Below are 13,744 nucleotides of genomic sequence, written 5' to 3' on the forward strand. Positions count from 1 at the left end.
TCCCCTTCATAAAGGGCGGGATCCGAATGGGGTTGCTCATTGTCCCACAACTTGGCTAACAGAATCTTCTTTCTTTTCTTTTTCCCTTTCCTGAATGTCCAGAAATTTCTCTTTTACTGTTACGGATTGGTCCTCAGAGAATCCTTGGAGAACATAAAAGTGAAGAAACACTTGTTTGCTCTCCTAGAGCTGTCTCACCAGACAGCCTTCCAACGAGAGGTGAGTGACAGCAGCTCCTGAGATCAGAGGTGGGAAAAGAGGAGATAAAGGAGGCAGCTGCTGAGGGGGCAACAGACAGAGGGCAACAAGGCATGCTTCAGAATATGATTTTAAGAAAATAAATGTCCACACCTTTGTCTGCTCAATGCAGAGGTGCTAGATGATGGGTAAGAAATGTTACATACACAGATGAGGTAGATGCAGTGGTTGGTTTTTTAGAACTGTCTCTCCCTGGACCCTTATTACAAGGAAAAGCTTACTGGGGAAGGGAGAGGGAAGGGACATAATTTTAAAAAATGTTATAAAAAACAAAAGGTGTCAATTCAAAAAAATAAATACACATTCTTTTAATTTCAGAATATTCTCCCCTTTGTGGTCCTTATTTTACGACAAATTAGAGTCACCCATAAACAGTACCATTTAAGGAATGATCATGTTTAAACCTGGTGTTGAATGCCTAGGGTGTGTCTGGGTTTGGAGGTAGCACACAAAGGAGAAAGAATCTTGACCTGAGATCATCCCCAAGGCTGTCACTTATTATCTGTGTGACCTGGGGCAAGTCACTACATCTCTCTGAGTGAGACTCAATTTCCTCATCTCTAAAATGGATATAAAATTTGTACTGCCTTCCTCATAGGTTTATTGTGAGAACTACACTTCAGAGTGGGAATTATTATTATTAGCATCTCTGAAGGGCTGTATGTTAGAAAGTGTTGGACTTGGAGACAGGTCATATGGGAATAACAACAATAATAACTGACATTGTAATCAACAATAACTGATATATCTTGTATCATTTGAACCTTATAGTAGGTAAAATATTATCATCACCCTTATTTTATAGACAAATAAGATTAAGTGACTCTAGAGATTGATTGGTTTTCCCATGCTTACATAGTTATCAAATTCCTGAGACAGAATTTAAACCTGGAATTCCTTGAACTTTAGCTAGGTCCACAATTCTTTTCACTATACTACATGGCCTTCTAAGTCTGAATCCTAGCTCCAACATTCATTAATTATGTGGCTATAGGCTAGCTAGTCCTTTAACCTCTCTGAATCTAAAAAGGGGATAATATTTGCATTCCCTTTCTCACAGTGTTCTGAGGGAAAATGTTTTGTAAAACCTTAAAGTATTATATAAATATGAGTTCTTATCATTATTATTCTTCTATAAAGTATATATGTGATTGATGTCTAAATACAAAAAAGATGTCTTGGTTGACATGTGGCATTGATATATACATTCCTTACTACATACATACATACATATATACATACATGCATACATACACACACACACACACACACACACACACACACACACACATATATATGTATGTGATCTGGGATCTGGCCTACCCCACGCCAAGGGAACCTGTGATTTCTGTCTTTGTAGGGAGCAGAAAGAGGCTGTGGCTTGGGTTTTGTTCCTTTTCTTGCCTATCTCTTCCTCAAATATCTGTAAGCCTAAGGGTATAATAGGTCCAGCATAAAAGGCATATCCTTGATTGCTCTTAAGAGGAGAATAATGGAATATATTACCAGCTTAGCTCCCTCTCACCAAAAACACTGGGTTAAAAGACCAACATGAATTGTGAGTGAGCCCATTCATCCAATCAAAACAATAAACAGATGGTGGGGAAGTTGTACAGATTAGATCCGACCAAAAAATACACAGTAATAAAGGAACTCTTCAGCTGAGAGAGGGAGAAAACACCCCAACTGAACCAAGGGTGAGGAATGATCTCACGGAGAAGACATCTATAGTCAGCAATTTCTAGGGTTTCAAGTGCTAAAATTTAGCAACAAGTCAGGGAACTTGACTGCTTTGAGGGCTGATCTCTGGGCTGCAAATTCATTTTCATTCTCATGACTCGTTTGTCTCCCAACTACTTGTCTGAAGTTTCCAAATATTCTCCTTTATGTCTATGTGTAGTGCCACAATCAAAATTATCCCAGATAATCAGGAGTCATATTTCCTTTCACTCAGCAGCATGTAGCTTCAGAAGACTTCCTCTAAGAAGCCCGCCAGACCTAGTGATATATAGGTGAAGGCGTTACACTTATTATTACAGAGAGCATAGTGAAGAATTTCTGGGGAATTCTGAGGATGGAGAGTGGGAGAAGACAGGGTCCTAAAACTAATCTATATTTTTATCTTTCACAGGGCATAGCACTAGCAGTTGGCCTGGCATCCTCTAGCCACCTAGAAGAAACCTGGGCTGTATTGGAGCAATTTGGCCAAAAAAGAATACTGAAGCTTGGTCTATGTTCTGCTAGCCCCAAGGTACTGTTAGCTGCAGTCAGCACTCTGGGAGCTGGGGTTGGCCTAGTTTGTTTCTCCCAATATTCCCTAGTAGAGTAAGGGATACATTAAAGAGATAGTAGGGCAGGGGAAAGTGGAAGAGATCCTAAAGGCAATTTTGTGGGATGGTAGAATGCTGGGTGATAACTGATTTAAGTTATTTTTCTGGGATCTGTCAGGAATTTTCTATGTGATATTTATAAAGTTACCTCTCTGAGCCTCAGTTTGCTCATCAAAAAACAAGAGTGATAATTCTTGCCCCTTCTGTTGATCTAATGGATACTGTGAAAATCATGTGAGATGACGAATGTGAAGTCTTTGAAAAGTCCTAAAGTTCCAAAGAAAACGAGAGATTACGGATTTGTAACAGTTAAATAAGTATTTATTGAGTGCCTACTCTACCTAAGTCCTCCTTCAGTGCCTCACCTTGGCATAGAGTCTGACCCTAGGTTTGAGAAGGTCATGCCAGAAGACTATAAGCTCTGACAGTTGTACCAATTCAATTCAATTCAACGCTGTTATTAAGCAACTGTTCCACATGGAGCTCTGTGCTACGCACCAGGGATACTAAGACAACAATGAAACAACATTTACCCTCAAGGAGCTTATATTCTACTTGGGGGATGCAACATGTTTATAGACACATAAATGCAAAGTAACTTGAGGAATGAGAAGACTTAGAAAGTTTTGAGCACAGTCTCATCAAAAGTTTGTGTTTACCATGTAGCCTAGCTACCTAAGTGGAGTGAAATGGACCAAGAGGCCCACCCTTTAGCTATTGGGCAACCCTACCTGATTCCTTGTACAGAGTAAGTGCTTAAAAAAAGTTCCTTCATTGCATTGAACATGTGTAGCCATATCAAGACAACAGTGAATGGCATCGTTCCTTTTGAGATTTTCCTAATACTGCCATTATTAAAGACAGAGCAATTGCTCTCTTTAATGAGAGAGACAGAGACAGGGACAAAGAGGAGAGTGCAGGGGGGTGAGGGAGGAGAGAGACAGAGATAGACAAAGAAGTGGGGAGAGGAGGGGGAAGAGAGAGATAGAGAAGAGGGAGAGAAGAGGTGGGGGGGATAGAGAGCCAGACAGAGACAAAGACAAAGAGATAGAGATAGAGTAAAGAGAGAGAGGAGAGAGAGAGAGAAAGAGGGGGAGAGAGAGAGAGAAGATAAATTCTAAAGGATGAATTCTTTCAGCCCCAGAAATGCAAGTGGACTTTAAATGTGCTGTAGAAGGGTCACAATCCATATCAGTAGAAGTGCCCACTCAGATGAACTCTTTGAAGTGTTGAGATATTGAGTGCCTAATATTTGCTCCATGTCTATGCCTTCAAGAAGTTCACAATCTAGCTCAAATGCTGGAATAATTGGTAAAAGACTCCTGGAGGAGTTTTCATGTCAGCTAGGCTTTGACAGATGGCAAGGATTTGAATGCTGCTCTTTTGTAAAATGCTTTATGCTTTTCAAAATACGAATTCAAGTCAGTTTGGTACAACACAATAAGCATTTACTGAGTATCTACACTGTGCTTGGGGCTGTCACAACTCAGAGAAACATCAGACCTGACCCAGCCCTCATAGAATTTACAGTGTAGTAAGGGACATATCTGGGATAAATCAGGAAAGACAAGACCTGAGATGAGTCTTAAAGGATTGGGAGGAATCAAAAAGGTGGACCAAGGAAGGAAGGGGAAAGAATTTCAAAGCTATAGGCAAAGACTTTTATTCCTCAACCTCACATAACACTTAGTTTCCCTTTTTATAATGAACTTACAATGTATTATTTTTATTGAAGTTTTCTGGGTTTTTAAAAATCATTTCCCCTCCTAGAATGTAAGCTGTAAGAAGAAAGGCACCTTTGTGTCTCGTATAAATTTTGTTATAATATACTATGAGTTTTGAAAAATTTGAAAGACATAATTTCTGGGTAAATGAATTGTTTTATTAATAATGGTAGCATTTGAAATAGCCCTCAAGGCTTATATGACCTTGGAAGAGGGGTGTTCCTGAGACTATCAACTCTGATTGGTTAACAATTAATGAGAGAATGAATATTACAATGTGCGGTTGGACCTATTTTAATGAACTTTGATTATGTCATTTACTTCTAAGTTACTCCCAGCCTTGGGCAATCTGTTCAAAGAATTTATCCCCCACCCAAGCCTGAACAGAAGGCAGTTTCACCTTAGATTAGAAGTCTGATCTAGATTCAGCAATATCCATAAGGAGGAAAATGTTAATCCTATCTTCCAGCAGCCTTGTCCTTGAGAGATTGGACAAGGAAATAGGACAGGGAAAACAAGCTTGGGCCTCCCCAGTTTTAATAATTGGCTATTAATATAAATAATCATTTCTCACAATACAAAGAATTTTCATTAGCCTTCAGCTTCCTTCATAATCAATGTATTTTATGCTTTTAACAACATTGTTCTGAGAAGAGGTTCACAGGTTTCACGAAACCGCCAAAGGGATCCATAAAGGTTGAAAATCCCTGGTAAATAGAGAGCAGCAGAGATGAAAAGTAAATAGGTTAGCTAGGGCTAGATCATCTGAGGTGTTGAATGGCAGACTGAGGAGTTTGGGCTTTGCTTTATAGGTAATAGGGAGCCATTGTTGGGTTTTGTGTTGGGGCAAAGGAGAAGCAGAGCTGTGATAAGCTACACATCTGACACTCTCCCCCCACCCCCTCCTCACTCTCTGGCTCAAAATCCCCATACGACTTTATAAGTCTTCAGGTCTTTAACTCATCTGCATCATATACCCAGTTTCATGGCAAGCTCAATGGAATAATCAGGGAAGATCTATGAGTCCGTGAAAAAAATCCATGATCTCGTTTGATCCTCAAACTATTCTATGAGGCAGATGGAATAAGAATTATTATCCACATTCTTCAGAGGAGAAAATTCAGACTCAGTGAATTATAGTTTGGTAGAAAGTACACTGGATTTGGAATCAGAAGGTCAGGGTTCAAATCCTGACTCACTGTGTGACCCTGATCAAGTCACTTCCCTTGCTGGCCTTTAGTTTCTTCTTATTCAGAAAAGGGGGTGGGATAGAAGAAGAGTGAACATGAGTAGTTCAGGAATTGAGGTACAGGGAACTTTGAGTCCCTTCTAGCTCTAATATTTTGTGGTTCTGTGACTTGCCCACAGCCATGTGGTGGTTCAATGGCAGAGCTGGGATTAAGAGCCCAGGTGTCCTGATCCCCAGTCAGACACTCCTGCTACTTGATAGTTGTTTGTCTTCCCCTTCCCTGACAGAGCATCCATGACATTTCTTGGAAGTGGGCAAGCAGTACAGCCCTGCTATGCTACGGGCAGATGGCGGTTCATGCCAAGAACAGCATCCTCCCATGGGTGGACAGAATCATCTCCAGAATGGTGCACTACTTCAAATGCTGCAAATACGTAGGGTCCTCTGCCTTCTTCTTGGGGCCTGAAAACACTCCAGTATCTCTTCCCTTCCCATCCCCACCTAGCCCCTTATGAATAGCAACCCTCTTAGCCAACTCTGTCGGGGCTTGATACCAGTAGTGAAGATCTGTGACTTAGTATTAATAATGGCTTCCATAATCAATTATTAAAGTATTGCTAGCATTATTATTATTATTATTGACAACTGTGTGACAAGGACTGCAATGATCAAAATGGAAATCATGAGGTTCTGAGAGGTGCACTGACTTGCTCATGTTCACCCAGCTACTGACTGTCAGATTGTTGCCGTTGTTCAGTTGTCTCAGTCATGTCTGACTCTTTGTGACCCCATTTGGGATTTTCTTGACAAAGACACTGGAGTGGTTTTGCCATTTCCTTCTCCAGCTCTTTTTACAGATGAGGAAACTGAGGCAAGCACGGTGAAGTGACTTGCCCAGGGTCATACAGCTGGTAAGTGTCTGAGATTTGAACTCAGGTCTTCCAGACTCCAGAACAGGTACTATATTCACTGTGCTGTATAGCTGCCCCAGTCCAGGACTTCTGACTCCAAGACCAATGATCTTTCAATGGTGCCATAGTTGCCTCTTAGAGAGAAAGAGACTCAGTTGGCAGAGCTTTCTATGGAGCTTTCTTAAATTTAGAGCCCTTAAAGGTATACACATATACACATACATATATATGTGCATGGATATCATACTTATACATATATAATATATTATCATATATAATATTGTATATGTGTATATACATGTATATTCAGCCTTGTATTCTTAGGCCTTGGGGAAACCCATTGTCCCTACCCTAGGGGCTTTCACATCTACATGAAGAGATGAGGCATTGAAGAATGAAACACAAAATAATCCACTACTGTATAGGACTCAGTGTCAGCATAAACAGTACAGGCAGTAAGTGCTGCAAGAATTCAGAGAAGGCAGTGATCAGTCATTCTGTTGTTCCAGGATGGGTGAACCTGGTCGTGCAACCTGGTACATGGACTTGGAGTTAGAAGACCAGGGTTTAAGTCTCAGTTGTGAAGGTTACTAGCTCTGTAACCTTAGCCTAGTGACTTCACCTCTCTGTGCCTCAGTTTCCTCATCTCTAAAATTGGAGGAATAATAATGCCCTCATCACTTATCCCTTCAGATTGTTAGGAAAGCTTTTTGAAAAGCTTAGAGTATTATAGAAATGTGACTTACTGATATTGTTATTCATGGAGGAGATGGTATTCTAGCTGGTCCTTGAAGGATGGGTGGGATTTGGATAAGCAGAGAGGTGAGGGGGAAGGCATTCCTGAAATCTGGGACTGTGAGAACAAAATGGACAGGTTTGGTCATGACATGAGTGTTGAGGAAAAGTGGAGGAGGAACGGCCACTTGTTGGACATGATGTAGAGGAGATTTCTTTTACGTATAGGTTGGGTAACCTTTGGGGGTTCCTCCGAACTCTGAGATTCTGTGAGCATCATCACCACAAATGTCACTTTCCTCTTGATGTAGGTACATATTTTCTTTTTCTAGGATTCTTCCAGTATTTCTGAGGGGTGGGCTTTCATTCTCGCATGGTCTTGTGCACTGGCCTTCAAACATTTTGATTGTGCACCCTTATCAGACCCCATAACATTTTTTGGTTATGTACCCTTAATACAAGCACATTGATTTATTAATAAATAACAACACAATGAGAAACCATGCAGCATAGTGGATAGAGTTGACTTCACTTCTGACACATCCTGGGCATCATCCAGTGTGATTTAGGGCAAGTCATTTAGCCGCTCAGAGCTCAGGTGATTCTCTAAGATTGTAAACTGCATAAAAGGTGTCTATCTGCTCAGCTAGAGGAAGTTTTCTCATCTGGGAGTTCCCTCTACCAATGAAATCAGAGGATCAAGTCCCAACCCCTGGCCCATAATGTACTCCTTTTATATGAATTGTACACAAAAAAATAAGTATAAAAGGATAGGATAAAATGAAATTAACCATATTTTAAAATATCTTAATCTTATTTATTACTGGTATAAAACCTTTTTAATATGACTGATAATGATGAAAAATTTTTGTAAGAGTGATATGATTGGGTATGCTTCACTATTGTTTAAAAAATCTACCCTATGACTGGGGATGGGGCAGATTTGAAAATAATACAAATTTGGTAGAAATTAACATGCATTGATTGAATCAATGTGGCTCCCTAATTAGGCAGGTAAAATTTATTTTAAAAGATAAACCTTCATTATATGCAATGCAAGAATTAAATAATAGGTCAAAATAGCTAGTAAACATTTCTTTTCAATAGGATTTATTTTAAGAATGATATTCATCATCCACAATGCAAAAACAACAAGCAAATATGAATTGCCTCTGATTTTGGTATGGCAGAAAGTTTCTAATTTAAATCAGTTACTTATCCTTTACGTGGTTCTGCTTAGTGGTTTGAATTATGCCTTAATTTCCATTTTTGTATGAAGGAAAGGAGGAGTAGGAGGGAAGACCAATGCAGGAAGGGAGAGTGATATATAATAAGGCTGGAAAGGCAGGTTGGGATCAGGTTGTGAAGGGTTGTGAAAGTCCAAGAGAATAGTTTATAATTGATCCTAGAATCAATAGGGAGTCACTGGAGGTTTTTGAGTATAGGACTGACATAGTCAGATATGCTTAAGGAAAATCACATTAGCAGGTTTCTGGAGGATGAACTGGAATGAGGAGAGACTTAAGTTAGAGAAAGCAATTAGAAGGCTATTATAAGATTCCAGGGGAGGTGATAAGGACCTGAACTAGGATGGTGGCCATGTGAGTGGAGAGAAGGGGATAGATTTAAGAGATATGGAGATGGAAATGTCAAGATCTGGCAACTACTTGGATAAGTGGAGCGAATAAAAGTGAGGAGTCAAGGATGACACTAGGTAACTGGAAGGATGGTGGTACTCTTCACTCAGGTACATATGTATGGAAGTGGGATGGGTTAAAAGGGAAAGAATGTAATAAGATTTGTGATGCATATTGCAACACATCCATACCTGCTCATCCTGTGCAACTCACGGGGTCACACCAAAGTTGAAAAGGGGTGGGGGGTTGAGGAAAAGCAGTCAGGGTTCTTACTTATTACTGATGTGTGTGCCTGGGTCAAGCTTAGGTTAAAGCATCAGGGTACTCATGATACCCATTATGGAAAGGGCATCATGGAATCTACAATCAGAGTTTGAATGCCAGTTCTACTGCTTACTGCCTTTGTGATCTGGGTAAGTCAATGAACCTCTCTGGGCCTCCTTTTTTTCATCTGTAAAATTTGGACAATGCTCTCCAAGGTCCTTCCCATGGAGTTTTCCTTATTATCCATGGCCTTCTTGGGTTGTATGCTTAGCAGCGGAATCACTCTGTCAAAGGATATGGATATTTTAGCTTATTTATTTGTATAATTCCATATTGCTTTTCAGAATGGTTATACTAATTTAGAGCTCCATAACAGTAAATTAATATGCTTATATTTCCATAATCCCTCTGATATTGATTATGTATGGTCCCTTCTGGCTCTAAATCTAAGTCTATAAAACCATGGGCCAACATCTGGTACAAAAGAGGGGAAGCTGAGATCTTGTATAGTTGGGGTGTGGGACTAGGAGGAGGAGGAGGAAGAAGGAGAAACTGGGGACTGAGTGGAGGAACACTAGGTCACACTGGGTAAAAGGTAGATATGGGAGGTTGGAGATAGGATTTGACCCATCTTTCCTTGCTCCAACTGGTTGATCACCAATTTGGAGTCATTCTCTACTCCCACCTTAGACTCCTGCCATGGTGCCTACTGTGGAGACCACTACTCTAGAGAACTGGCTATTATCCCTTGGAAATGATTGTTTAATAGTCTTACCCAGAGTCATTGAATGATCAGTTGATAGAATTCCAATATTTGTAGGGACATCCGAGGTCTGACTTTTTTTTTTGTATTAGGACGAAGTTCTGAAGAGCAGTTTCCTCAGCTCCACGGCCATGATCTCCACAGCACTCAAGAGAGTCCTCGAGAGAGACAATGGAGCGAAGGGCTACACATTCAAACAGCTCCCGAGTCTGATCGACTGTGTACTGGTGAGTGATAACCTACTCATACCACTGAAGGCCGTTCTTTCACCAGCACACAGGTGTCTGTGTTGGGAGGGAGGCATTATTCTTATGCAATTGGTCCTGAAGTGAAAATTCATGGCCTTTCTTGGTCCACAATATATCAGTTACACATGAAAAGTTGGAAAGTTCATTGATTAATCTCTTTGAGTCTCAGGTTTTTTTTTTAATCTGTAAAATTATGTTAATGGAGACAGTGACACATGGGTGAAAGAACATTAGCTATGGAACTTGAGGATCTGAATTCAAATTTTGACTCTGCTATTTACCACCTGTATGCCCTGGGTCAACTCAAGTGCACCCACTAGAGCTATTTCCTCATCTGTAAACAACAGGAGGTTAGACTAGAAGAACCCTAAAATCCCTTGCAAGTCTTTGGGCTTATAAACAAATTTACAGCTCAGTTCAGCCATTTATTCATTTATATCTTTATGCATTTCTATTCCCCAATGCGTTATTGTGGCTTGGATGTGACCCAGTGTTCTCAAGGGTCATAGCAGGGAATTTTAAGCCCTGGCAGATTCTACCATTCTGGGAAAGATTCAGGGTAGTTCTAGCAACAGGCCGTGTCTGTTTTCTGAGGACCAGCCTAACTAGGGAGAGACTTATTACCAGTAAGGCAGACATCAGCTGATAAAGTTTTTGGTTATGACAACCTGGGAAAAGGTGAAAAATTTACAATGGCCATCATCTCTGCATGGATCCTTCCACTTCTTCAGTGATGTTAGAATGATAGGAAGAGGAAGAGAGGGTAGTAAGAAGTTTTTAAGCAGCTTGAGTCAGAATAATTAAATTTCTTGAAATATGTTCAAGATTTTTAATGTCAAATGAAGCATAAAACAGCAAGATGTATGCTCACCAGAGAGGTTTACCACTGCCAGGGAATGATGTCCAGGGCAGAATTCAAATAGAAAAAGAGATTCCCTATAAATGGTGAGCTTAGGGTCGGAGTTAGGTTCCTCCTCGAAATCAACACCATGTCTTTTAGAAACCATTATTCTTTTGTTGATGCTATATGGCTGGGTATCACGTAGGACACAATAGGCTGCAATGCATTGCCATTGAAAACTTGCATGAAAGGAACAGAGAAATTGATATCATCAGGAAGAAATGTGATTGGAAAATGAGGTGAACTGGTTAAGATGATAATGTGAAAGATTGTAAAAAAAAAAGGCTAGATTTCTCACTTAATGTTCTAGCAAATATGTGAGGAAAAAAGGCTCTAGATTGAGCAATTATAAAGAAACCTGAAGAGAAACTAGAAGCTCTACTGTTTAGTCCTGAACGGTACTAAAGCCTGGTACAGTACTAAAGCTGGTGATGGCTGGGAGAGGGATGGCCCAAGGGCATCGGGCTTGAGTAACTCCAAAAAGGGGGGATGCTAAGGAATCTAGTACAGGTGCCAGTAACCAGGCCTGGAACATATGAGAATGGGAGAGAAGGTCAGGCAAGGAAAGCTTGTTCAAACTCTGGTGAACAAGCCTAAAGCCAGGAGAGTATGAATGAGGACAATCTCTGTTGAGGGGGATGGGGGAAGGGAGGAACACAAGCTCCTAAAATTGAGGTCTGTAGCCAGACCCTGACTCAAGCCTCTCAGAACTGGAGAGACAAAGTCAGACCCCATAGATCAGTAAATAAGATCACTGGGAGCCACAGCTGGCAAGAGGGCCAGCTCTGCACTTGGGAGCCCATATGCTTTTGAGACCAATGTAATCTTCAAGACCAGAGCGGAAATGAAATGAATTCCTTATTAAAGATCATGCCAGGGAAATGAAACAAAAAGACAGAGCAATCAAGACCAGCACTCCCAATTATACTTTCAGGAGTCAGAGATAGAAACCAGGGATTGAGGCAGAAGGTGGGACCTACTACCACTCATCCCATCCAGAACTCGATGGCACTTAGCAAAACCATCCAAATGTAATGGAAGGTGTGAAACCTGACATAAAGCCCCAATCTAAGACCTGAGACTAGAAATAAGAGTAAAGAAAGAAATACTAGGGGTTAAGAGAAGCCCAAGAAGTAAATGCAGAAGAAGTTACTTCACATCAAATATAAGCAGAATTTCAAAGGAAAAAATGATATTATCACAGGGACTAAAAAAGTGAATGGAAGAAATGAAGCAAGCGATAAAAAATTAAATAGGAAAAAAGAGAGAAAAATGGAAGGGGAATAAATACCTTAGAAGAGAAAGTGGAAAATCTTGCACAAATCGTGGAGTCCTTAGAAAACAAAACTGAGAAATGAGAACTCAATGACTCCATAAGGCAACAAGAAAAAATAGAACAAAGTCAAAAGATTGAAAAAATAGAAAATGTAAAGTATCTACTATCAAAACCAGCTGACCTGGAAAACAGATCAAGAGAAAATAAACCATGAATCATTAGAGGATCATTAAACTCCCTAAAAACTGTGAACAAACAAAAAACCTGGATAGCATACTTTGATAAATCATAAAAGAAAACTGCTCAAATCTATTAAAATAAGAGGACAAAATGAAAATAGAAACAAAAAATTGTACATGTAACTTCCTCAAAGAAATCTCAAGGGGTAGCGAGGTGGCCCAGTGGATAGAGCACCAGCCCTGAAGTCAGGAGGCCCTGAGTTCAAATGCGGCCTCAGACATACAACACTCACTAGCTGTCTGACTCTGGGCAAGTTACTTTACCCTAATTGCCCTCACAAAAAAAAAAAAAAAGAAAGAAATCTCAAGCTGAAAAGCCCCAAAAGTGTCATAGCCAAAATTAACTATTTCCAAGTCAAGAAAAAAAATGCTACCAGGAGCCTGAAAGAGTCCCATTACCAAGGAGCAACAATCAGGATTATGCACAACTATGCAGAACCTACTGAACAAGTGAGAAAAACTTGGACTACATTATTCCAACAGGCAAAAGATAAAGGTTTATATCTAAGAACAACAGACTGAAAAACAGGATAATCCTAAAGAGAAAAAAATAGACCTTAATAGAAAAAAAGAACTTTCAAGTGAAAAGACTGAAGTTGATTAGAATCTTAAAATGCAAACACAGTAAGAAAGAGATCTAGAATGGTAAATTCGTTTGAGTTGTTGGAAAGAGCTAAATGGTGATGAAGTGTTTACAGTCTAATATATTGGGAAAAGAGAGAAGGATCCCACTGTTTTCAAGATTACAGAGTGAGTGAAGTAACATACAGATTTGATATGGTTTTATTCTGTTTGGTTCTGAGAAGAAAAAACAAGCATAGATAAGAAAAAGGAATAAAAGGAAAAAGAATTCGAGGATATGATGGCAGGAAATACCCAATTTAGAATCATAACTGTGAATGTGAATGTGAGGGACTTATCCACAAAAGTGAAATATAGCAAAATGGATTAGAAAGAAGAATCCAACAATATGTTGCTTATAAAAAGATGACTGAAACATAAAGATTCAAACAGAACTAAAATGTGAGGCTGGAATAGAATTTCTTATACCACTGGAGAATTTTGAAAAGCAGGGGTAGCTGTCATCATTTCAGACAAGGCAACAGTAAAAATAGATATGGATAGAAAAAAATAAGTAGGGAATACAGGGTTTTTCAGTAATGAAGGCATAAACAAAGAAGAAATGAAATTATCTATTTTTAAGAATAACTTGGTGGCTAGAACCCTAGAGATTCAATTTAAATTGAAAACATAGTAGCAAAGCAGTAA

General features: G+C 39.7%; 1 protein-coding gene across 1 annotated transcript in view; it reads left to right on the forward strand.

The window, feature by feature from the left end:
- LOC114030388 (maestro heat-like repeat family member 5) overlaps positions 1-13,744 on the forward strand; it is a 93,194-nt gene that overhangs the window by 19,697 nt on the left and 59,753 nt on the right. The window contains exons 4-7 of the mRNA XM_027845192.1: positions 103-219; positions 2,390-2,509; positions 5,789-5,935; positions 9,904-10,038. Of these exons, the coding sequence (XP_027700993.1) occupies positions 103-219; positions 2,390-2,509; positions 5,789-5,935; positions 9,904-10,038 (519 nt within the window). The remainder of the gene's footprint in view (positions 1-102; positions 220-2,389; positions 2,510-5,788; positions 5,936-9,903; positions 10,039-13,744) is intronic.

This window comes from Vombatus ursinus, unplaced genomic scaffold (genome assembly GCF_900497805.2).
Source record: "Vombatus ursinus unplaced genomic scaffold, bare-nosed wombat genome assembly UNPS02005236.1, whole genome shotgun sequence".
In the NCBI taxonomy this organism is placed as follows: Eukaryota; Metazoa; Chordata; class Mammalia; order Diprotodontia; family Vombatidae; genus Vombatus; species Vombatus ursinus.